The 26,378-nt window shown below is 43.0% G+C and overlaps 1 protein-coding gene across 14 annotated transcripts in view; it reads left to right on the top strand.

The window, feature by feature from the left end:
* Positions 1 to 26,378, top strand: part of mapk8ip3 (mitogen-activated protein kinase 8 interacting protein 3) — a 162,472-nt gene that overhangs the window by 55,716 nt on the left and 80,378 nt on the right. For all 14 annotated transcript variants that reach the window (XM_061884462.1, XM_061884460.1, XM_061884461.1 and 11 more), the window contains 7 exons: positions 3,305 to 3,423; positions 9,810 to 9,821; positions 15,096 to 15,113; positions 15,371 to 15,428; positions 17,830 to 17,982; positions 18,223 to 18,280; positions 20,797 to 20,948. In XM_061884462.1, the coding sequence (XP_061740446.1) occupies positions 3,305 to 3,423; positions 9,810 to 9,821; positions 15,096 to 15,113; positions 15,371 to 15,428; positions 17,830 to 17,982; positions 18,223 to 18,280; positions 20,797 to 20,948 (570 nt within the window). The remainder of the gene's footprint in view (positions 1 to 3,304; positions 3,424 to 9,809; positions 9,822 to 15,095; positions 15,114 to 15,370; positions 15,429 to 17,829; positions 17,983 to 18,222; positions 18,281 to 20,796; positions 20,949 to 26,378) is intronic.

Raw genomic sequence — 26,378 nt, 5'->3', positions numbered from 1 at the left:
TTAATGTGTGACTCAAATGAGAGAGTTGTTTCAGTAACACTCTTAATGTGTGACTCAAACAAGAGAGTTGTTTTAGTAAAACTCTTAATGTGTGACTCAAATGAGAGAGTTGTTTTAGTAACACTCTTAATGTGTGACTCAAACGAGAGAGTTGTTTTAGTAACACTCTTAATGTGTGACTCAAACAAGAGAGTTGTTTTAGTAACACTCTTAATGTGTGACTCAAGCGAGAGAGTTGTTTTAGTAACACTCTTAATGTGTGACTCAAGCGAGAGAGTTGTTTTAGTAACACTCTTAATGTGTGACTCAAGCGAGAGAGTTGTTTTAGTAACACTCTTAATGTGTGACTCAAGCGAGAGAGTTGTTTTAGTAACACTCTTAATGTGTGACTCAAGCGAGAGAGTTGTTTTAGTAACACTCTTAATGTGTGACTCAAACAAGAGAGTTGTTTTAGTAACACTCTTAATGTGTGACTCAAGCGAGAGAGTTGTTTTAGTAACACTCTTAAAGTGTGACTCAAGCGAGAGAGTTGGGTGAAAGATAGTACCAAAATTCTTTACTGACTCACTATGTGTAATTCTTTATTGTCAAATGTGAAGGTGGTATAATTAAATAGGTGTGTAATTGTCTGGTTTAACATTGTTGTGTTGCAGTCCCTCCTAGTTAGAACATTGTTGTGTTGCAGTCCCTCCCAGTTAGAACATTGTTGTGTTGCAGTCCCTCCCAGTTAGAACATTATTGTGTTGCAGTCCCTCCCAGTTAGAACATTGTTGTGTTGCAGTCCCTCCTAGTTAGAAAATTGTTGTGTTGCAGTCCCTCCCAGTTACAACATTGTTGTGTTGCAGTCTCGCCCAGTTAGAACATTGTTGTGTTGCAGTCCCTCCTAGTTAGAAAATTGTTGTGTTGCAGTCCCTCCCAGTTACAACATTGTTGTGTTGCAGTCTCGCCCAGTTAGAACATTGTTGTGTTGCAGTCCCTCCCAGTTAGAACATTGTTGTGTTGCAGTCCCTCCCAGTTAGAACATTGTTGTGTTGCAATCCCTCCGGTTAGAACATTGTTGTGTTGCAGTCCCTCCCAGTTAAAACATTGTTGTGTTGCAGTCCCTCCCAGTTAGAACATTGTTGTGTTGCAGTCCCTCCCAGTTAAAACATTGTTGTGTTGCAGTCCCTCCCAGTTACAACATTGTTGTGTTGCAGTCCCTCCCAGTTACAACATTGTTGTGTTGCAGTCCCTCCCAGTTACAACATTGTTGTGTTGCAATCCCTCCCAGTTACAACATTGTTGTGTTGCAGTCCCTCCTAGTAAGAACATTGTTGTGTTGCAGTCCCTCCCAGTTACAACATTGTTGTGTTGCAGTCCCTCCCAGTTAGAAAATTGTTGTGTTGCAGTCCCTCCCAGTTAGAACATTGTTGTGTTGCAGTTTCTCCTAGTAAGAACATTGTTGTGTTGCAGTCCCTCCCAGTTAGAACATTGTTGTGTTGCAGTCCCTCCGGTCAGAACATTGTTGTGTTGCAGTCCCTCCCAGTTAGAACATTGTTGTGTTGCAGTCCCTCCCAGTTAGAACATTGTTGTGTTGCAGTCCCTCCCAGTTAGAACATTGTTGTGTTGCAGTCCGTCCCGGTTAGAACATTGTTGTGTTGCAGTCCCTCCCAGTTAGAACATTGTTGTGTTGCAGTCCCTCCCAGTTAAAACATTGTTGTGTTGCAGTCCCTCCCAGTTAAAACATTGTTGTGTTGCAGTCCCTCCCAGTTAAAACATTGTTGTGTTGCAGTCCCTCCCAGTTAGAACATTGTTGTGTTGCAGTCCCTCCCAGTTAAAACATTGTTGTGTTGCAGTCCCTCCCAGTTACAACATTGTTGTGTTGCAGTCCCTCCCAGTTACAACATTGTTGTGTTGCAGTCCCTCCCAGTTACAACATTGTTGTGTTGCAGTCCCTCCTAGTAAGAACATTGTTGTGTTGCAGTCCCTCCCAGTTACAACATTGTTGTGTTGCAGTTTCTCCTAGTAAGAACATTGTTGTGTTGCAGTCCCTCCCAGTTAGAACATTGTTGTGTTGCAGTCCCTCCGGTTAGAACATTGTTGTGTTGCAGTCCCTCCGGTTAGAACATTGTTGTGTTGCAGTCCCTCCCAGTTAAAACATTGTTGTGTTGCAGTCCCTCCCAGTTAGAACATTGTTGTGTTGCAGTCCCTCCCAGTTAGAACATTGTTGTGTTGCAGTCCCTCCCGGTTAGAACATTGTTGTGTTGCAGTCCCTCCCGGTTAGAACATTGTTGTGTTGCAGTCCCTCCCAGTTAAAACATTGATGTGTTGCAGTCCCTCCCAGTTAAAACATTGTTGTGTTGCAGTCCCTCCCAGTTAGAACATTGTTGTGTTGCAGTCCCTCCCAGTTAAAACATTGTTGTGTTGCAGTCCCTCCCAGTTACAACATTGTTGTGTTGCAGTCCCTCCCAGTTACAACATTGTTGTGTTGCAGCCCCTCCCAGTTACAACATTGTTGTGTTGCAATCCCTCCCAGTTACAACATTGTTGTGTTGCAGTCCCTCCTAGTAAGAACATTGTTGTGTTGCAGTCCCTCCCAGTTACAACATTGTTGTGTTGCAGTCCCTCCCAGTTAGAAAATGGTTGTGTTGCAGTCCCTCCCAGTTAGAACATTGTTGTGTTGCAGTTTCTCCTAGTAAGAACAATGTTGTGTTGCAGTCCCTCCCAGTTAGAACATTGTTGTGTTGCAGTCCCTCCGGTTAGAACATTGTTGTGTTGCAGTCCCTCCCAGTTAGAACATTGTTGTGTTGCAGTCCCTCCCAGTTAGAACATTGTTGTGTTGCAGTCCCTCCCAGTTAGAACATTGTTGTGTTGCAGTCCCTCCCGGTTAGAACATTGTTGTGTTGCAGTCCTTCCCAGTTAGAACATTGTTGTGTTGCAGTCCCTCCCAGTTAAAACATTGTTGTGTTGCAGTCCCTCCCAGTTGAAACATTGCTGTGTTGCAGTCCCTCCCAGTTAAAACATTGTTGTGTTGCAGTCCCTCCCAGTTACAACATTGTTGTGTTGCAGTCCCTCCCAGTTACAACATTGTTGTGTTGCAGTCCCTCCCAGTTAGAACATTGTTGTGTTGCAGTCCCTCCCAGTTAGAACATTGTTGTGTTGCAGTCCCTCCCAGTTACAACATTGTTGTGTTGCAATCCCTCCCAGTTACAACATTGTTGTGTTGCAGTCCCTCCCAGTTACAACATTGTTGTGTTGCAGTCCCTCCCAGTTAAAACATTGTTGTGTTGCAGTCCCTCCCAGTTACAACATTGTTGTGTTGCAGTCCCTCCCAGGGCATCGTCAACGAGGCCTTTGGCATCAACACTGACTCGCTGTACCACGAGATCAAAGACGCCAAGTCAGACATCATCGGAGACGTGGACGCGGGGGCGGAGCTTCTTGGTAAACTTCTTCCATTTTTATGACTAACACACCATCCCTACAGTCACACACCATCCCTACAGTCACACACCATCCCTACAGTCACACACCATCCCTACAGTCACACACCATCCCTACTGTCAAACACCATCCCTACAGTCACACACCATCCCTACAGTCACACACCATCCCTACAGTCACACACCATCCCTACAGTCACACACCATCCCTACTGTCAAACACCATCCCTACAGTCACACACCATCCCTACAGTCACACACCATCCCTACAGTCACACACCATCCCTACAGTCACACACCATCCCTACAGTCACACACCATCCCTACAGTCACACACCATCCCTACTGTCAAACACCATCCCTACAGTCAAACACCATCCCTACAGTCACACACCATCCCTACTGTCAAACACCATCCCTACTGTCAAACACCATCCCTACAGTCACACACCATCCCTACAGTCACACACCATCCCTACAGTCACACACCATCCCTACTGTCAAACACCATCCCTACAGTCACACACCATCCCTACAGTCACACACCATCCCTACAGTCAAACACCATCCCTACTGTCAAACACCATCCCTACAGTCACACACCATCCCTACAGTCACACACCATCCCTACAGTCACACAGCATCCCTATTGTCAAACACCATCCCTATTGTCAAACGCCATCCCTACTGTCAAACACCATCCCTACAGTCACACACCATCCCTACTGTCAAACACCATCCCTACAGTCACACACCATCCCTATTGTCAAACACCATCCCTACAGTCACACACCATCCCTACAGTCACACACCATCCCTACTGTCAAACACCATCCTTACAGTCACACACCATCCCTACAGTCACACACCATCCCTATTGTCAAACACCATCCCTACAGTCACACACCATCCCTACAGTCACACACCATCCCTACAGTCAAACACCATCCCTACAGTCACACACCATCCCTACTGTCAAACACCATCCCTACAGTCACACACCATCCCTACGGTCAAACACCATCCCTATTGTCAAACACCATCCCTACAGTCACACACCATCCCTACAGTCACACACCATCCCTATTGTCAAACACCATCCCTACAGTCACACACCATCCCTACAGTCACACACCATCCCTACTGTCAAACACCATCCCTACAGTCACACACCATCCCTACAGTCACACACCATCCCTACTGTCAAACACCATCCCTACAGTCACACACCATCCCTACAGTCACACACCATCCCTACAGTCACACACCATCCCTACTGTCAAACACCATCCCTACAGTCACACACCATCCCTACAGTCACACACCATCTCTACTGTCAAACACCATCCCTACAGTCACACACCATCCCTACAGTCACACACCATCCTTACTGTCAAACACCATCCCTACAGTCACACACCATCCCTACTGTCAAACACCATCCCTACAGTCACACACCATCCCTACAGTCAAACACCATCCCTACAGTCACACACCATCCCTACTGTCAAACACCATCCCTACAGTCACACACCATCCCTACAGTCAAAAACCATCCCTACAGTCACACACCATCCCTACAGTCACACACCATCCCTACTGTCAAACACCATCCCTACTGTCAAACACCATCCCTACAGTCACACACCATCCCTACAGTCACACACCATCCCTACTGTCAAACACCATCCCTACAGTCACACACCATCCCTACAGTCACACACCATCCTTACTGTCAAACACCATCCCTACAGTCACACACCATCCCTACTGTCAAACACCATCCCTACAGTCACACACCATCCCTACAGTCAAACACCATCCCTACAGTCACACACCATCCCTACTGTCAAACACCATCCCTACAGTCACACACCATCCCTACAGTCAAACACCATCCCTAGAGTCACACACCATCCCTACAGTCACACACCATCCCTACTGTCAAACACCATCCCTACTGTCAAACACCATCCCTACTGTCAAACACCATCCCTACAGTCACACACCATCCCTACAGTCACACACCATCCCTACTGTCAAACACCATCCCTACTGTCAAACACCATCCCTACTGTCAAACACCATCCCTACAGTCACACACCATCCCTACTGTCAAACACCATCCCTACAGTCACACACCATCCCTACAGTCACACACCATCCCTACTGTCAAACACCATCCCTACTGTCAAACACCATCCCTACTGTCAAACACCATCCCTACTGTCAAACACCATCCCTACTGTCAAACACCATCCCTACTGTCAAACACCATCCCTACTGTCAAACACCATCCCTACAGTCACACACCATCCCTACAGTCACACACCATCCCTACTGTCAAACACCATCCCTACTGTCAAACACCATCCCTACTGTCAAACACCATCCCTACTGTCAAACACCATCCCTACAGTCACACACCATCCCTACAGTCACACACCATCCCTACTGTCAAACACCATCCCTACTGTCAAACACCATCCCTTCAGTCACACACCATCCCTACAGTCACACACCATCCCTACAGTCACACACCATCCCTACTGTCAAACACCATCCCTACAGTCACACACCATCCCTACAGTCACACACCATCCCTACTGTCAAACACCATCCCTACAGTCACACACCATCCCTACAGTCACACACCATCCTTACTGTCAAACACCATCCCTACAGTCACACACCATCCCTACTGTCAAACACCATCCCTACAGTCACACACCATCCCTACAGTCAAACACCATCCCTACAGTCACACACCATCCCTACTGTCAAACACCATCCCTACAGTCACACACCATCCCTACAGTCAAACACCATCCCTACAGTCACACAGCATCCCTACAGTCACACACCATCCCTACAGTCACACACCATCCCTACTGTCAAACACCATCCCTACTGTCAAACACCATCCCTACAGTCACACACCATCCCTACTGTCAAACACCATCCCTACAGTCACACACCATCCCTACAGTCAAACACCATCCCTACAGTCACACAGCATCCCTACAGTCACACACCATCCCTACAGTCACACACCATCCCTACTGTCAAACACCATCCCTACTGTCAAACACCATCCCTACTGTCAAACACCATCCCTACAGTCACACACCATCCCTACAGTCACACACCATCCCTACTGTCAAACACCATCCCTACTGTCAAACACCATCCCTACTGTCAAACACCATCCCTACAGTCACACACCATCCCTACTGTCAAACACCATCCCTACTGTCAAACACCATCCCTACAGTCACACACCATCCCTACAGTCACACACCATCCCTACTGTCAAACACCATCCCTACTGTCAAACACCATCCCTACAGTCACACACCATCCCTACTGTCAAACACCATCCCTACTGTCAAACACCATCCCTACTGTCAAACACCATCCCTACAGTCACACACCATCCCTACAGTCACACACCATCCCTACTGTCAAACACCATCCCTACTGTCAAACACCATCCCTACTGTCAAACACCATCCCTACTGTCAAACACCATCCCTACTGTCAAACACCATCCCTACAGTCACACACCATCCCTACAGTCACACACCATCCCTACTGTCAAACACCATCCCTACTGTCAAACACCATCCCTACTGTCAAACACCATCCCTACTGTCAAACACCATCCCTACAGTCACACACCATCCCTACTGTCAAACACCATCCCTACTGTCAAACACCATCCCTACTGTCAAACACCATCCCTACAGTCACACACCATCCCTACAGTCACACACCATCCCTACAGTCACACACCATCCCTACTGTCAAACACCATCCCTACAGTCACACACCATCCCTACAGTCACACACCATCCCTACAGTCACACACCATCCCTACAGTCACACACCATCCCTACAGTCACACACCATCCCTACTGTCAAACACCATCCCTACTGTCAAACACCATCCCTACAGTAACACACCATCCCTACAGTCAAACACCATCCCTACAGTCAAACACCATCCCTACTGTCAAACACCATCCCTACTGTCAAACACCATCCCTACAGTAACACACCATCCCTACAGTCACACACCATCCCTACTGTCAAACACCATCCCTACTGTCAAACACCATCCCTACAGTAACACACCATCCCTACAGTCACACACCATCCCTACAGTCAAACACCATCCCTACTGTCAAACACCATCCCTACTGTCAAACACCATCCCTACAGTAACACACCATCCCTACAGTCACACACCATCCCTACTGTCAAACACCATCCCTACTGTCAAACACCATCCCTACAGTAACACACCATCCCTACAGTCAAACACCATCCCTACAGTCAAACACCATCCCTACTGTCAAACACCATCCCTACTGTCAAACACCATCCCTACAGTAACACACCATCCCTACAGTCACACACCATCCCTACTGTCAAACACCATCCCTACTGTCAAACACCATCCCTACAGTAACACACCATCCCTACAGTCACACACCATCCCTACAGTCAAACACCATCCCTACTGTCAAACACCATCCCTACTGTCAAACACCATCCCTACAGTCACACACCATCCCTACAGTAACACACCATCCCTACAGTCAAACACCATCCCTACAGTCAAACACCATCCCTACAGTCAAACACCATCCCTACTGTCAAACACCATCCCTACTGTCAAACACCATCCCTACAGTAACACACCATCCCTACAGTCAAACACCATCCCTACTGTCAAACACCATCCCTACTGTCAAACACCATCCCTACAGTCAAACACCATCCCTACAGTAACACACCATCCCTACAGTCACACACCATCCCTACAGTCACACACCACCCTCTGATGTCAACAAGTAAAGATGTGATGTCAGACATGTATGTTTACATACATGATAAATACTATTAGATATGTTTCATGTAAACCAGGAAACTAATAAAGTCAACTAATTTTACACTTTACTGCTACTTTCATTGTGCTGTCAGCAGGTGTTACTACATGTTACTACAAGATGTTACTACAACATGTTACTGCATGTTACTACGTGTTACTACAACATGTTACTACGTGTTACTACAACATGTTACTACAACATGTTACTGCATCTTACTACATGTTACTACAACATGTTACTGTGTGTTACTACATGTTACTACTGCATGTTACTACAGCATGTTACTACAACATGTTACTACTACGTGTTACTACAACATGTTACTATATGTTACTACAACATGTTACTACATGTTTCTACAAGATGTTACTACATGTTACTACATGTCACTACATGTTACTACATGTCACTACAACATGTTAAATTTTTTTACAACATGTTACTACATGTCACTACAACATGATACTACATGTCACTACAACATGTTACTACATGTCACTACAACATGTTACTACATATCACTACAACATGTTACTACTACATTTTATTATAACATGTTACTACAAAATGTTACTACAACATGTTACTACAAGATGTTACTACATGTTTCTACAAGATGTTACTACATGTCACTACATTTTACTACATGTCACTACAACATGTTACTACATATTTTTACAAAATGTTACTACATGTCACTACATGTTACTACATGTCACTACAACATGTTACTACAAGTTTTTACAACATGTTACTACATGTTACTACTACATTTTACTATAACATGTTACTACAAAATGTCACTACATGTTACTACAATATTTTACTACATGTTTCTACAAGATGTTACTAAATGTCACTACATGTTACTACATGTCACTACAACATGTTACTACATATTTTTACAAAATGTTACTACATGTTTCTACAACATGTTACTACATGTTACTACTACATTTTACTATAACATGTTACTACAAAATGTTACTACATGTTACCACAACATGTTACTACAACATGTTACTACAACATGTTACTACAACATGTTAATACATGTTTCTACAACATGTTACTACATGTTTCTACAAGATGTTACTACATGTTTTTACAACATGTTGCTACATGTTTCTACAACATGTTACTACTACATTTTACTATAACATGTTACTACAAAATTTTACTACATGTTACTACAACATGTTAATACATGTTTATACTTGTTACTACATGTTTCTACAACATGTTACTACATGTTATTACAAAATGTTACTACATGGTACTACAACATGTTACCACAACATGTTACTAAAAAATGTTAGTACAAGATGTTACTAAAAAATGTTAGTACAACATTTTACTACAAAATGTTAGTACAACATGATAGTACAACATTGACTTCATTTGCAATGAAAATGTCCTTGGACTTTGATGAAGATGTGTTGTTGTCTTTTCATGTCCTGGATGGCATCTTGTCTGACCTGACCACCAGGAGAGTTCTCAGGTGCGTTTACACTCCATCACTACTTGGAGGCTATAGTACAGTACCCACTTGAAGACTATAGTACAGTACTCACTTGAAGACTATAGTACAGTACTCACTTGAAGACTATAGTACAGTACCCACTTGAAGACTATAGTACAGTACTCACTTGAAGACTATAGTACAGTACCCACTTGAAGACTATAGTACAGTACTCACTTGAAGACTATAGTACAGTACTCACTTGAAGACTATAGTACAGTACCCACTTGAAGACTATAGTACAGTACTCACTTGAAGACTATAGTACAGTACCCACTTGAAAACTATAGTACAGTACTCGAAGACTATAGTACAGTACCCACTTGAAGACTATAGTACAGTACCCACTTGAAGACTATAGTACAGTACTCACTTGAAGACTATAGTACAGTACCCACTTGAAGACTATAGTACAGTACTCACTTGAAGACTATAGTACAGTACCCACTTGAAGACTATAGTACAGTACTCACTTGAAGACTATAGTACAGTACCCACTTGAAAACTATAGTACAGTACTCGAAGACTATAGTACAGTACTCATTTGAAGACTATAGTACAGTACCCACTTGAAGACTATAGGACAGTACTCACTTGAAGGCTATAGTACAGTACTCACTTGAAGACTATAGTACAGTACCAACTTGAATACTATAGTACAGTACTCACTTGAAGACTATAGTACAGTACTCACTTGAAGACTATAGTACAGTACCCACTTGAAAACTAGAGTACAGTACTCACTTGAAGACTATAGTACAGTACTCATTTGAAGACTATAGTACAGTACCCACTTGAAGACTATAGTACAGTACTCACTTGAAGACTATAGTACAGTACCCACTTGAAGACTATAGTACAGTACTCACTTGAAGACTATAGTACAGTACTCACTTGAAGACTATAGTACAGTACCCGCTTGAAGACTATAGTACAGTACACACTTGAAGACTATAGTACAGTACTCACTTGAAGACTATAGTACAGTACTCACTTGAAGACTATAGTACAGTACCCACTTGAAAACTAGAGTACAGTACTCACTTGAAGACTATAGTACAGTACTCATTTGAAGACTATAGTACAGTACCCACTTGAAGACTATAGTACAGTACTCACTTGAAGACTATAGTACAGTACCCACTTGAAGACTATAGTACAGTACTCACTTGAAGACTATAGTACAGTACTCACTTGAAGACTATAGTACAGTACCTGCTTGAAGACTATAGTACAGTACCCGCTTGAAGACTATAGTACAGTACACACTTGAAGACTATAGTAAAGTACCCACTTGAAAACTATCGTACAGTACCCGCTTGAAGACTATAGTACAGTACTCACTTGAAGACTATAGTACAGTAACCGCTTGAAGACTATAGTACAGTACTCACTTCAAGACTATAGTACAGTACCCGCTTGAAGACTATAGTTCAGTAACCGCTTGAAGACTATAGTACAGTACTCACTTCAAGACTATAGTACAGTACTCACTTGAAGACTATAGTACAGTACCCACTTGAAGACTATAGTACAGTACTCACTTGAAGACTATAGTACAGTACTCACTTGAAGTCTATAGTACAGCACTCACTTGAAGACTATAGTACATTACCCACTTGAAGACTATAGTACAGTACTCACTTGAAGACTATAGTACAGTACCCACTTGAAGACTATAGTACAGTACTCACTTGAAGACTATAGTACAGTACCCACTTGAAGACTATAGTACAGTACTCACTTGAAGACTATAGTACAGTACTCACTTGAAGACTATAGTACAGTACCCACTTGAAGACTATAGTACAGTACTCACTTGAAGACTATAGTACAGTACCCACTTGAAGACTATAGTACAGTACTCACTTGAAGACTATAGTACAGTACCTGCTTGAAGACTATAGTACAGTACCCTCTTGAAGACTATAGTACAGTACCCGCTTGAAGAATATAGTACAGTACTCACTTGAAGACTATAGTACAGTACCCGCGTGAAGACTATAGTACAGTACACACTTGAAGACTATAGTAAAGTACCCACTCTAAAACTATCGTACAGTACCCACTTGAAGACTATAGTACAGTACTCACTTGAAGACTATAGTACAGTACTCGAAGTCTATAGTACAGTACCCGCTTGAAGACTATAGTACAGTACCCGCTTGAAGACTATAGTACAGTACTCACTTGAAGACTATAGTACAGTAACCGCTTGAAGACTATAGTACAGTACCCGCTTGAAGACTATAGTACAGTACCCGCTTGAAGACTATAGTACAGTACCCGCTTGAAGACTATAGTACAGTACCCGCTTGAAGACTATAGTACAGTACCCACTTGAAGGCTATAGTACAGTACTCACTTGAAGACTATAGTACAGTACCAACTTGAATACTATAGTACAGTACTCACTTGAAGACTATAGTACAGTACTCACTTGAAGACTATAGTACAGTACTCACTTGAAGACTATAGTACAGTACTCACTTGAAGACTATAGTACAGTACCAACTTGAATACTATAGTACAGTACTCACTTGAAGACTATAGTACAGTACTCACTTGAAGACTATAGTACAGTACCCACTTGAAGACTATAGTACAGTACTCACTTGAAGACTATAGTACAGTACTCACTTGAAGACTATAGTACAGAACTCACTTGAAGACTATAGTACAGTACCCACTTGAAGACTATAGTACAGTACTCACTTGAAGACTATAGTACAGTACCCGCTTGAAGACTATAGTACAGTACCCGCTTGAAGACTATAGTACAGTACCCACTTGAAGACTATAGTACAGTAACCGCTTGAAGACTATAGTACAGTACCCGCTTGAAGACTATAGTACAGTACCCGCTTGAAGACTATAGTACAGTACCCGCTTGAAGACTATAGTACAGTACCCGCTTGAAGACTATAGTACAGTACCCACTTGAAGGCTATAGTACAGTACTCACTTGAAGACTATAGTACAGTACCAACTTGAATACTATAGTACAGTACTCACTTGAAGACTATAGTACAGTACTCACTTGAAGACTATAGTACAGTACTCACTTGAAGACTATAGTACAGTACCAACTTGAATACTATAGTACAGTACTCACTTGAAGACTATAGTACAGTACTCACTTGAAGACTATAGTACAGTACTCACTTGAAGACTATAGTACAGTACCCACTTGAAGACTATAGTACAGTACTCACTTGAAGACTATAGTACAGTACTCACTTGAAGACTATAGTACAGAACTCACTTGAAGACTATAGTACAGTACCCACTTGAAGACTATAGTACAGTACTCACTTGAAGACTATAGTACAGTACTCACTTGAAGACTATAGTACAGTACCCACTTGAAGACTATAGTACAGTACTCACTTGAAGACTATAGTACAGTACCCACTTGAAGACTATAGTACAGTACCTGTTTGAAGACTATAGTACAGTACCCGCTTGAAGACTATAGTACAGTACCCGCTTGAAGACTATAGTACAGTACTCACTTGAAGACTATAGTACAGTACCCGCTTGAAGACTATAGTACAGTACCCGCGTGAAGACTATAGTACAGTACACACTTGAAGACTATAGTAAAGTACCCACTTGAAGACTATCGTACAGTACCCACTTGAAGACTATATTACAGTACTCACTTGAAGACTATAGTACAGTACTCACTTGAAGACTATAGTACAGTACCTGCTTGAAGACTATAGTACAGTACCCACTTGAAGACTATAGTACAGTACCTGCTTGAAGACTATAGTACAGTACTGACTTGAAGACTATAGTACAGTACCTGCTTGAAGACTATAGTACAGTACCTGCTTGAAGACTATAGTACAGTACCCGCTTGAAGACTATAGTAAAGTACCCACTTGAAAACTATCGTACAGTACTCACTTGAAGACTATAGTACAGTACCCACTTGAAGACTATAGTACAGTACCCACTTGAAGACTATAGTACAGTACTCACTTCAAGACTATAGTACAGTACCCGCTTGAAGACTATAGTTCAGTACTCACTTCAAGACTATAGTACAGTACTCACTTGAAGACTATAGTACAGTACCCACTTGAAGACTATAGTACAGTACCCGCTTGAAGACTATAGTACAGTACTCACTTGAAGACTATAGTACAGTACTCACTTGAAGACTATAGTACAGTACTCACTTGAAGACTATAGTACAGTAACCGCTTGAAGACTATAGTACAGTACTCACTTGAAGACTATAGTACAGTACTCACTTGAAGACTATAGTACAGTACCCGCTTGAAGACTATAGTACAGTACTCGCTTGAAGACTATAGTACAGTACCCGCTTGAAGACTATAGTACAGTACTCACTTGAAGACTATAGTACAGTAACCGCTTGAAGACTATAGTACAGTACTCACTTGATGACTATAGTACAGTACCCGCTTGAAGACTATAGTACAGTACTCACTTGATGACTATAGTACAGTACCCGCTTGAAGACTATAGTACAGTACTCACTTGAAGACTATAGTACAGTACTCACTTGAAGACTATAGTACAGTAACCGCTTGAAGACTATAGTACAGTACCTGCTTGAAGACTATAGTACAGTACACACTTGAAGATTATAGTGCAGTACTCACTTGAAGACTATAGTACAGTACTCACTTGAAGACTATAGTACAGTACTCGCTTGAAGACTATAGTACAGTACCCGCTTGAAGACTATAGTACAGTACTCACTTGAAGACTATAGTACAGTAACCGCTTGAAGACTATAGTACAGTACTCACTTGAAGACTATAGTACAGTACTCACTTGAAGACTATAGTACAGTAACCGCTTGAAGACTATAGTACAGTACTCACTTGAAGACTATAGTACAGTACCCGCTTGAAGACTATAGTACAGTAACCGCTTGAAGACTATAGTACAGTACCTGCTTGAAGACTATAGTACAGTACCCACTTGAAGACTATAGTACAGTACTCACTTGAAGACTATAGTACAGTACTCACTTGAAGACTATAGTACAGTACACACTTGAAGACTATAGTATAGTACTCACTTGAAGACTATAGTACAGTACCCAGTTGAAGACTATAGTACAGCATTTTGTCCCATTTGACCCTGCATAGTTGATTATTATCTCTATGTACATTCCTTCAAGCAGCTGTGAGCTTTAGGAATGTTTGACTGCCATTTTGTTCACGTGATCACTCGCTGATTCTCTCTCTCTTCTTGTTCTGCCTCCAGTCCGAGATGATTTCTTTGGTAAGACACGCCTCCTTGCTCACATCAGGGGTGTCCAAACTTTTTCACTTGGCGGCCGCATTGGGTTAAAGAAATCTAGGGTCAAATATACACACACACACACACACACACACACATATATATATATATATATATATATATATATATATATATATATATATATATATATATATATATATATATATATATATCTCGAGAGAGAATGCCTTTATTGTAATTAAATATTTTATTAGAGGTGACACAGGTGTGTGTTTCAGGTATGGGCAAGGAGGTGGAGAACCTGCTGACGGAGAACAAACAGCTGCTAGAGACCAAGTAAGAAGATGTTTATGTTTCAATGTGTGTGTGACATCACCACTTTAAATGAAGTGCAGAGCTACTTTAAATAATGCTTGATTTGATATGCACCGTAACTTGCCAATGTTCTTGAGTGATATGCACCGTAACTTGCCAATGTTCTTGATACAATATGCACCGTAACTTGCTGATGTTCTTGATTGACATGCACCCGTAACTTGCCAATGTTCTTGATTTGATATGCACCGTAACTTGCTGAGGTTCTTGATTCAATATGCACCGTATCTTGCTGATGTTCTTGATTCGATATACACCGTAACTTGCCAATGTTCTTGATATGATATGCACCGTAACTTGCCAATGTTCTTGATTTGATATGCACCCTAACTTGCTAATGTTCTTGATTTGATATGCACCGTAACTTGCTGATGTTCTTGATATGATATGCACTGTAACTTGCGGATGTTCTTGATTTGATATGCACCCTAACTTGCTAATGTTCTTGATTTGATATGCACCGTAACTTGCTGATGTTCTTGATATGATATGCACCGTAACTTGCCAATGTTCTTGATTTGATATGCACCGTAACTTGCTGATGTTCTTGATATGATATGCACCGTAACTTTCTGATGTTCTTGATTCAATATGCACCGTAACTTGCTGATGTTCTTGATTCGATATACACCGTAACTTGCCAATGTTCTTGATTCGATATGCACCGTAACTTGCCAATGTTCTTGTTTCGATATGCACTGTAACTTGCGGATGTTCTTGATTTGATATGCACCCTAACTTGCTAATGTTCTTGATTTGATATGCACCGTAACTTGCTAATGTTCTTGATTTGATATGCACCGTAACTTGCTAATGTTCTTGATTTGATATGCACCCTAACTTGCTAATGTTCTTGATATGATATGCACCGTAACTTGCCGATGTTTTTGATTCAATATGCACCGTAACTTGCTGATATTTTGGATTCGATATGCACCGTGGGGAGTGCTCTGAGAGTATGGGGTATCGGACTGTCTTATTGTGGCGGTCCACTCCCTGTATGATCAGTGCCAGAGCTTGGTCCGCATTGCCGGCAGTAAGTCGAACACATTTCCTGTGAGGGTTGGACTCCGCCAAGGCTGTCCTTTGTCACCGATTCTGTTCATAACTTTTATGGACAGAATTTCTAGGCGCAGTCAAGGCGTTGAGGGGTTCCGGTTTGGTAACAGCAGGATTAGGTCTCTGCTTTTTGCAGATGATGTGGTCCTGATGGCTTCATCTGACCGGGATCTTCAGCTCTCGCTGGATCGGTTCGCAGCCGAGTGTGAAGCGACCGGAATGAGAATCAGCACCTCCAAGTCCGAGTCCATGGTTCTCGCCCGGAAAAGGGTGGAGTGCCATCTCCGGGTTGGGGAGGAGACCCTGCCCCAAGTGGAGGAGTTCAAGTACCTAGGAGTCTTGTTCACGAGTGGGGGAAGAGTGGATGGTGAGATCGACAGGCGGATCGGTGCGGCATCTTCAGTAATGCGGACGTTGTACCGATCCGTTGTGGTGAAGAAGGAGCTGAGCCGGAAGGCAAAGCTCTCAATTTACCGGTCAATCTACGTTCCCATCCTCACCTATGGTCATGAGCTTTGGGTCATGACCGAAAGGATAAGATCACGGGTACAAGCGGCCCAAATGAGTTTCCTCCGCCGTGTGGCGGGTCTCTCCCTTAGAGATAGGGTGAGAAGCTCTGCCATCCGGGAGGAGCTCAACGTAAAGCCGCTGCTCCTTCACATCGAGAGGAGCCAGATGAGGTGGTTCGGGCATCTGGTCAGGATGCCACCCGAACGCCTCCCTAGGGAGGTGTTTAGGGCACGTCCAGCCGGTAGGAGGCCACGGGGAAGACCCAGGACACGTTGGGAAGACTATGTCTCCCAGCTGGCCTGGGAACGCCTCGGGATCCCCCGGGAGGAGCTGGACCAAGTGGCTGGGGAGAGGGAAGTCTGGGCTTCCCTGCTTAGGCTGTTGTCCCCGCGACCCGACCTCGGATAAGCGGAAGATGATGGATGGATGGATGGATGCACCGTAACTTGCTCGTGTTCTTGATTCGATTTGCATCGTAACTTGCCAATGTTTTTGATTCGATTTGCATCGTAACTTGCCAATGTTTTTGATTCGATATGCATTGTAACTTGCGGGTGTTCTTGATGTGATATGCACTGTAACTTGGCAATATTCTTGATTTGATATGCACCATAACTTGCTGATGTTGTTGATTTGATATGCACCCTAACTTGCCAATGTTCTTGATTTGATATGCACCGTCACTTGCCAATGTTGTTGATTTGATATGCACAGTAAGTGGTTGATAAAAATGGTTGAAGCCACGATGTGTCCTGCATGTGTGAATGTGACGTGACTCTTCTCTTTCGCACAGAAATGCTCTCAACATCGTGAAGAACGACCTGATTGCCAAAGTAGACGAGCTGTCCAGCGAGCACGAGGTGCTGCGGGAGGAAGTGGAGGCCGTCAGGCAGTCCAAGAACAAGATGGACGCCAGAGTCAAGGACCTGGAGGAAGAACTGAGGAGGTAGTTTGGTGCATGTTGGATTCTTTGGAACGGGACCATCAAACCATCTACCCAGATAGTGTTTCTCACCTTTTTTATCCAAGTTGTTGACCCTTTCCAATAGCTGAACAAAGCAGGGAAGATGTTTGATGAAGAGCAAGACACATGCCAGCCTTTGTTCTTCTTCTTCTTCTTCTTCTTCTTCTTCTTCTTCTTCTTCTTCTCCTTCTCCTTCTCCTTCTTCCTCTCCTTGGACTGCAGGCTGAGAGCCCAGGCCCTGGGGGCCTCGCGGGACTCCAAGGACGAAGGAAGTGATGACGTAAGCAACATATCCATACTGTCATGTGACCGCCGCAACATCACTGCACAACATGACAATAAGGTGGAGGTCACAACATGTTGTACTCATGGTTCCTGCTGAGGATACAACACCAGTGCACAACATGTTGTACTCATGGTTCCTGCTGAGGATACAACACCAGTGCACAACATGTTGTACTCATGGTTCCTGCTGAGGATACAACACCAGTGCACAACATGTTGTACTCATGGTTCCTGCTGAGGATACAACACCAGTGCACAACATGTTGTACTCATGGTTCCTGCTGAGGATACAACACCAGTGAACAACATGTTGTACTCATGGTTCCTGCTGAGGATACAACACCAGTGCACAACATGTTGTACTCATGGTTCCTGCTGAGGATACAACACCAGTGCACAACATGTTGTACTCGTGGTTCCTGCTGAGGATACAACACCAGTGCACAACATGTTGTACTCATGGTTCCTGCTGAGGATACAACACCAGTGCACAACATGTTGTAGTCATGGTTCCTGCTGAGGATACAACACCAGTGCACAACATGTTGTACTCATGGTTCCTGCTAAGGATACAACATCAGTGCACAACATGTTGTACTCATGGTTCCTGCTGAGGATACAACACCAGTGCACAACATGTTGTACTCATGGTTCCTGCTGAGGATACAACACCAGTGCACAACATGTTGTACTCATGGTTCCTGCTGAGGATACAACACCAGTGCACAACATGTTGTACTCATGGTTCCTGCTGAGGATACAACACCAGTGCACAACATGTTGTACTCATGGTTCCTGCTGAGGATACAACATCAGTGCACAACATGTTGTACTCATCGATCCTGCTGAGTCTATGAAGAGAGAGTCAGAAAATGAGGGAAAGTGGAAGGAAACAACATTTGGATCAACTTCTCATCTATGAAAAATATACAGGTGTATTTAAGTAGCATATATTTGGGACCATAGGGCCGATGAGCAGGTCTAGTCTGGTCTACCTTCATACAGAAGGCGCATGAAAGGAGTCTTATTATTCCAAATGTAAAATACTTCCTTGTGGTCTACATCACGTCATGCTCAAAATGTTGCATGGATGATGTTTTACTCATTTTATTTACACATCATCTTCAAGTCTCTTCAGGATGCAGCGCTTTGTGGTCGCTCTTATGTACGTGCCTCCACTTGGACAGCATCATCTTTGTTGTAGCGGTGTAGCGTGCAAGGACAAGAGTGGAAGAAGTGTCAAAAGATGGCGCAAACTGTTTTAATGACATTCACACTTCAAACAATAACGGAGCAGAATCTCCTCAAACGTGGCTCACTAGTGCAACAACAACACCCGAAATGTGCACCTGTGACTGGAACTCTCTAATAAGTAAAGTTCCTTAGGTGAATAATGTCAAGTCACTGCACCGGTATGTTTTAGTGCTTCCATGGTGAGTTTACTGACATATATAAGTAAGAACTTGACACTACTTTATATTAGAAATGGCAACAGCGGAGGATGAATGTGGTCTGTGGTGACCTTTTGAAGTTAGTTCTGTGTTGACCTTTTGAAGTTGGTTCAGTGTTGACCTTTTGAAGTTGGTTTAGTCTTGACCTTTTGAAGTTGGTTCAGTGAATTAGTGTTGACCTTTTGAAGTTGGTTCAGTGAAATAGTGTTGACCTTTTAAAGTTGGTTCAGTCTTGACCTTTTGAAGTTGGTTCAGTGAATTAGTATTGACCTTTAGAAGTGGCTTCAGTGGTGAACTTTTGAAGTTGGTTCAGTCTTGACCTTTTTAGGTTGGTTCAGTAAATTAGTGTTGACCTTTTGAAGTCGGTTCAGTGTTGACCTTTTGAAATTGGTTCAGTGAATTGGTGTTGACCTTTTGCAGTTGGTTCAGTAAATTAGTGTTGACCATTTGAAGTTTGTTCGGTGTTGACCTTTTGAAGTTGGTTTGGTGTTGACCTTTTGAAGTTGGTTCAGTGTTGACCTTTTGAAGTTGGTTTGGTGTTGACCTTTTGAAGTTGGTTCGGTATTGACCTTTTGAAGTTAGTTCAGTGTTGACCTTTTGAAGTTAGTTCAGTGTTGACCTTTTGAAGTTGGTTCAGCTTTGACCTTTTGAAGTTGGTTTGGTGTTGACCTTTTGAAGTTGGTTCGGTATTGACCTTTTGAAGTTAGTTCAGTGTTGACCTTTTGAAGTTGGTTCGGTGTTGACCTTTTGAAATTGGTTCAGTATTGACCTTTTGAACTTGCCTCTGTGTTGACCTTTTGAAGTTGGTTCAGTGTTGACCTTTTGAAGTTGGTTCAGTGTTGACCTTTTGAAGTTGGTTCAGTATTGACCTTTTGAACTTGCCTCTGTGTTGACCTTTTGAAGTTGGTTCAGTGTTGACCTTTAGAAGTTGGTTCGGTGTTGACCTTTTGTAGTTGGTTCAGTGAATTAGTGTTGACCTTTTGTAGTTGGTTCAGTGAATTAGTGTTGACCTTTAGAAGTTTGTTCGGTGTTGACCTTTTGCCCCCCCCACCTCCCCCAGTTCTCCTCCCCCATCCAAGATGGCGACATGGCGCTAACACAGCGGCGGCGGTTCACGCGGGTGGAGATGGCGAGGGTGCTGATGGAGAGGAACCAATACAAGGAGAGGCTGATGGAGCTCCAGGAGGCGGTGAGGTGGACCGAGATGATCAGGTAGGCGGAGCAAAGAGGACACGCCCACTTGTGTCACCAGACCGCACTTTGGATCAATAAAGCAGTCAAGTTGACTTCTAGTCTTGAAGTCAATGACTTCAACTACTTGGACTATTCCACTAACTACCCAGCTACACAACTACTTGGACTATTCCACTAACTACCCAGCTACACAACTACTTGGACTATTCCACTAACTACCCAGCTACACAACTACTTGGACTATTCCACTAACTACCCAGCTACTCAACTACTTGGACTATTCCACTAACTACCCAGCTACTCAACTACTTGGACTATTCCACTAACTACCCAGCTACTCTACTACTTGGACTATTCAACTAACTACCCAGCTACTCAACTACTTGGACTATTCCACTAACTACCCAGCTACACAACTACTTGGACTATTCCACTAACTACCCAGCTACTCAACTACTTGGACTATTCCACTAACTACCCAGCTACTCAACTACTTGGACTATTCCACTAACTACCCAGCTACTCTACTACTTGGACTATTCCACTAACTACCCAGCTACTCAACTACCTGGACTATTCCACTAACTACCCAGCTATTCAACTACTTGGACTATTCCACTAACTACCCAGCTACACAACTACTTGGACTATTCCACTAACTACCCAGCTACACAACTACTTGGACTATTCCACTAACTACCCAGCTATTCAAGTACTTGGACTATTCCACTAACTACCCAGCTACACAACTACTTGGACTATTCCACTAACTACCCAGCTACTCAACTACTTGGACTATTCCACTAACTACCCAGCTATTCAAGTACTTGGACTATTCCACTAACTACCCAGCTACTCAACTACTTGGACTATTCCACTAACTACCCAGCTACTCAACTACTTGGACTATTCCACTAACTACCCAGCTACTCAACTACTTGGACTATTCCACTAACTACCCAGCTACTCAACTACTTGGACTATTCCACTAACTACCCAGCTACTCTACTACTTGGACTATTCCACTAACTACCCAGCTACTCAACTACTTGGACTATTCCACTAACTACCCAGCTACTCTACTACTTGGACTATTCCACTAACTACCCAGCTACTCAACTACTTGGACTATTCCACTAACTACCCAGCTATTCAACTACTTGGACTATTCCACTAACTACCCAACTACTCAACTACTTGGACTATTCCACAAACTACCAAGCTACTCAACTACTTGGACTATTCCACTAACTACCCAGCTACTCTATTTCTTGGACTATTCCACTAACTACCCAGCTACACAACTACTTGTACTATTCCACTAACTACCCAGCTACACAACTACTTGGACTATTCCACTAACTACCCAGCTACACAACTACTTGCACTATTCCACTAACTACCCAGCTACACAACTACTTGGACTATTCCACTAACTACCCAGCTACTCAACTACTTGGACTATTCCACTAACTACCCAGCTACTCAACTACTTGGACTATTCCACTAACTACCCAGCTACTCAACTACTTGGACTATTCCACTAACTACCCAGCTACTCAACTACTTGGACTATTCCACTAACTACCCAGCTACTCAACTACTTGGACTATTCCACTAACTACCCAGCTACTCAACTACTTGGACTATTCCACTAACTACCCAGCTACTCAACTACTTGGACTATTCCACTAACTACCCAGCTACTCAACTACTTGGACCATTCCACTAACTACCCAGCTACTCAACTACTTGGACTATTCCACTAACTACCCAGCTACTCAACTACTTGGACTATTCCACTAACTACCCAGCTACTCAACTACTTGGACTATTCCACTAACTACCCAGCTACTCAATTACTTGGACTATTCCACTAACTACCCAGCTACTTAACTACTTGGACTATTCCACTAACTACCCAGCTACTCAACTACTTGGACTATTCCACTAACTACCCAGCTACTCAACTACTTGGACTATTCCACTAACTACCCAGCTACACAACTACTTGGACTATTCCACTAACTACCCAGCTACTCAACTACTTGGACTATTCCACTAACTACCCAGCTACTCTACTACTTGGACTATTCCACTAACTACCCAGCTACTCAACTACTTGGACTATTCCACTAACTACCCAGCTACTCAACTACTTGTACTATTCCACTAACTACCCAACTACTCAACTACTTGGACTATTCCACTAACTACCCAGCTACTCAACTACTTGGACTTTTCCACTAACTACCCAGCTACTCAACTACTTGGACTATTCCACTAACTACCCAGCTACTCTACTACTTGGACTATTCCACTAACTACCCAGCTACTCAACTACTTGGACTATTCCACTAACTACCCAGCTACTCAACTACTTGTACTATTCCACTAACTACCCAGCTACACAACTACTTGGACTATTCCACTAACTACCCAGCTACTCAACTACTTGGACTTTTCCACTAACTACCCAGCTACTCAACTACTTGGACTATTCCACTAACTACCCAGCTACTCAACTACTTGGACTATTCCACTAACAACCCAGCTACTCAACTACTTGGACTATTCCACTAACTACCCAGCTACTCAACTACTTGGACTATTCCACTAACTACCCAGCTACTCTACTACTTGGACTATTCCACTAACTACCCAGCTACTCAACTACTTGGACTATTCCACTAACTACCCAGCTACACAACTACTTGTACTATTCCACTAACTACCCAGCTACACAACTACTTGGACTATTCCACTAACTACCCAGCTACTCAACTACTTGGACTATTCCACTAACTACCCAGCTACTCAACTACTTGGACTATTCCACTAACTACCCAGCTACTCAACTACTTGGACTATTCCACTAACTACCCAGCTACTCAACTACTTGGACTATTCCACTAACTACCCAGCTACTCAACTACTTGGACTATTCCACTAACTACCCAGCTACTCAACTACTTGGACTATTCCACTAACTACCCAACTACTCAACTACTTGGACTATTCCACTAACTACCAAGCTACTCAACTACTTGGACTATTCCTCTAACTACCCAGCTACTCTACTACTTGGACTATTCCTCTAACTACCCAGCTACTCTACTACTTGGACTATTCCACTAACTACCCAGCTACTCAACTACTTGGACTATTCCACTAACTACCCAGCTACACAACTACTTGTACTATTCCACTAACTACCCAGCTACTCAACTACTTGGACTTTTCCACTAACTACCCAGCTACTCAACTACTTGGACTATTCCACTAACTACCCAGGTACTCAACTACTTGGACTATTCCACTAACTACCCAGCTACTCAACTACTTGGACTATTCCACTAACTACCCAGCTACTCAACTACTTGGACTATTCCACTAACTACCCAGCTACTCAACTACTTGGACTATTCCACTAACTACCCAGCTACTCAATTACTTGGACTATTCCACTAACTACCCAGCTACTTAACTACTTGGACTATTCCACTAACTACCCAGCTACTCAACTACTTGGACTATTCCACTAACTACCCAGCTACTCAACTACTTGGACTATTCCACTAACTACCCAGCTACACAACTACTTGGACTATTCCACTAACTACCCAGCTACTCAACTACTTGGACTATTCCACTAACTACCCAGCTACTCTACTACTTGGACTATTCCACTAACTACCCAGCTACTCAACTACTTGGACTATTCCACTAACTACCCAGCTACTCAACTACTTGTACTATTCCACTAACTACCCAACTACTCAACTACTTGGACTATTCCACTAACTACCCAGCTACTCAACTACTTGGACTTTTCCACTAACTACCCAGCTACTCAACTACTTGGACTATTCCACAAACTACCAAGCTACTCTACTACTTGGACTATTCCACTAACTACCCAGCTACTCAACTACTTGGACTATTCCACTAACTACCCAGCTACTCAACTACTTGTACTATTCCACTAACTACCCAGCTACACAACTACTTGGACTATTCCACTAACTACCCAGCTACTCAACTACTTGGACTTTTCCACTAACTACCCAGCTACTCAACTACTTGGACTATTCCACTAACTACCCAGCTACTCAACTACTTGGACTATTCCACTAACAACCCAGCTACTCAACTACTTGGACTATTCCACTAACTACCCAGCTACTCAACTACTTGGACTATTCCACTAACTACCCAGCTACTCTACTACTTGGACTATTCCACTAACTACCCAGCTACTCAACTACTTGGACTATTCCACTAACTACCCAGCTACACAACTACTTGTACTATTCCACTAACTACCCAGCTACACAACTACTTGGACTATTCCACTAACTACCCAGCTACTCAACTACTTGGACTATTCCACTAACTACCCAGCTACTCAACTACTTGGACTATTCCACTAACTACCCAGCTACTCAACTACTTGGACTATTCCACTAACTACCCAGCTACTCAACTACTTGGACTATTCCACTAACTACCCAGCTACTCAACTACTTGGACTATTCCACTAACTACCCAGCTACTCAACTACTTGGACTATTCCACTAACTACCCAACTACTCAACTACTTGGACTATTCCACTAACTACCAAGCTACTCAACTACTTGGACTATTCCTCTAACTACCCAGCTACTCTACTACTTGGACTATTCCTCTAACTACCCAGCTACTCTACTACTTGGACTATTCCACTAACTACCCAGCTACTCAACTACTTGGACTATTCCACTAACTACCCAGCTACACAACTACTTGTACTATTCCACTAACTACCCAGCTACTCAACTACTTGGACTATTCCACTAACTACCCAGCTACTCAACTACTTGGACTATTCCACTAACTACCCAGCTACTCAACTACTTGGACTATTCCACTAACTACCCAGCTACTCAACTACTTGGACTATTCCACTAACTACCCAGCTACTCTACTACTTGGACTATTCCACTAACTACCCAGCTACTCAACTACTTGGACTATTCCACTAACTACCCAACTACTCAACTACTTGGACTATTCCACTAACTACCAAGCTACTCAACTACTTGGACTATTCCACTAACTACCCAGCTACTCAACTACTTGGACTATTCCACTAACTACCCAGCTACTCAACTACTTGGACTATTCCACTAACTACCCAGCTACTCAACTACTTGGACTATTCCACTAACTACCCAACTACTCAACTACTTGGACTATTCCACTAACTACCAAGCTACTCAACTACTTGGACTATTCCTCTAACTACCCAGCTACTCTACTACTTGGACTATTCCTCTAACTACCCAGCTACTCTACTACTTGGACTATTCCACTAACTACCCAGCTACTCAACTACTTGGACTATTCCACTAACTACCCAGCTACACAACTACTTGTACTATTCCACTAACTACCCAGCTACTCAA

Source organism: Nerophis ophidion, linkage group LG23, assembly GCF_033978795.1.
Source record: "Nerophis ophidion isolate RoL-2023_Sa linkage group LG23, RoL_Noph_v1.0, whole genome shotgun sequence".
NCBI classification, from domain to species: domain Eukaryota; kingdom Metazoa; phylum Chordata; class Actinopteri; order Syngnathiformes; family Syngnathidae; genus Nerophis; species Nerophis ophidion.
The sequence above is the reverse complement of the archived record's forward strand: the minus strand, read 5'-3'. Positions and strand labels throughout refer to the sequence as shown.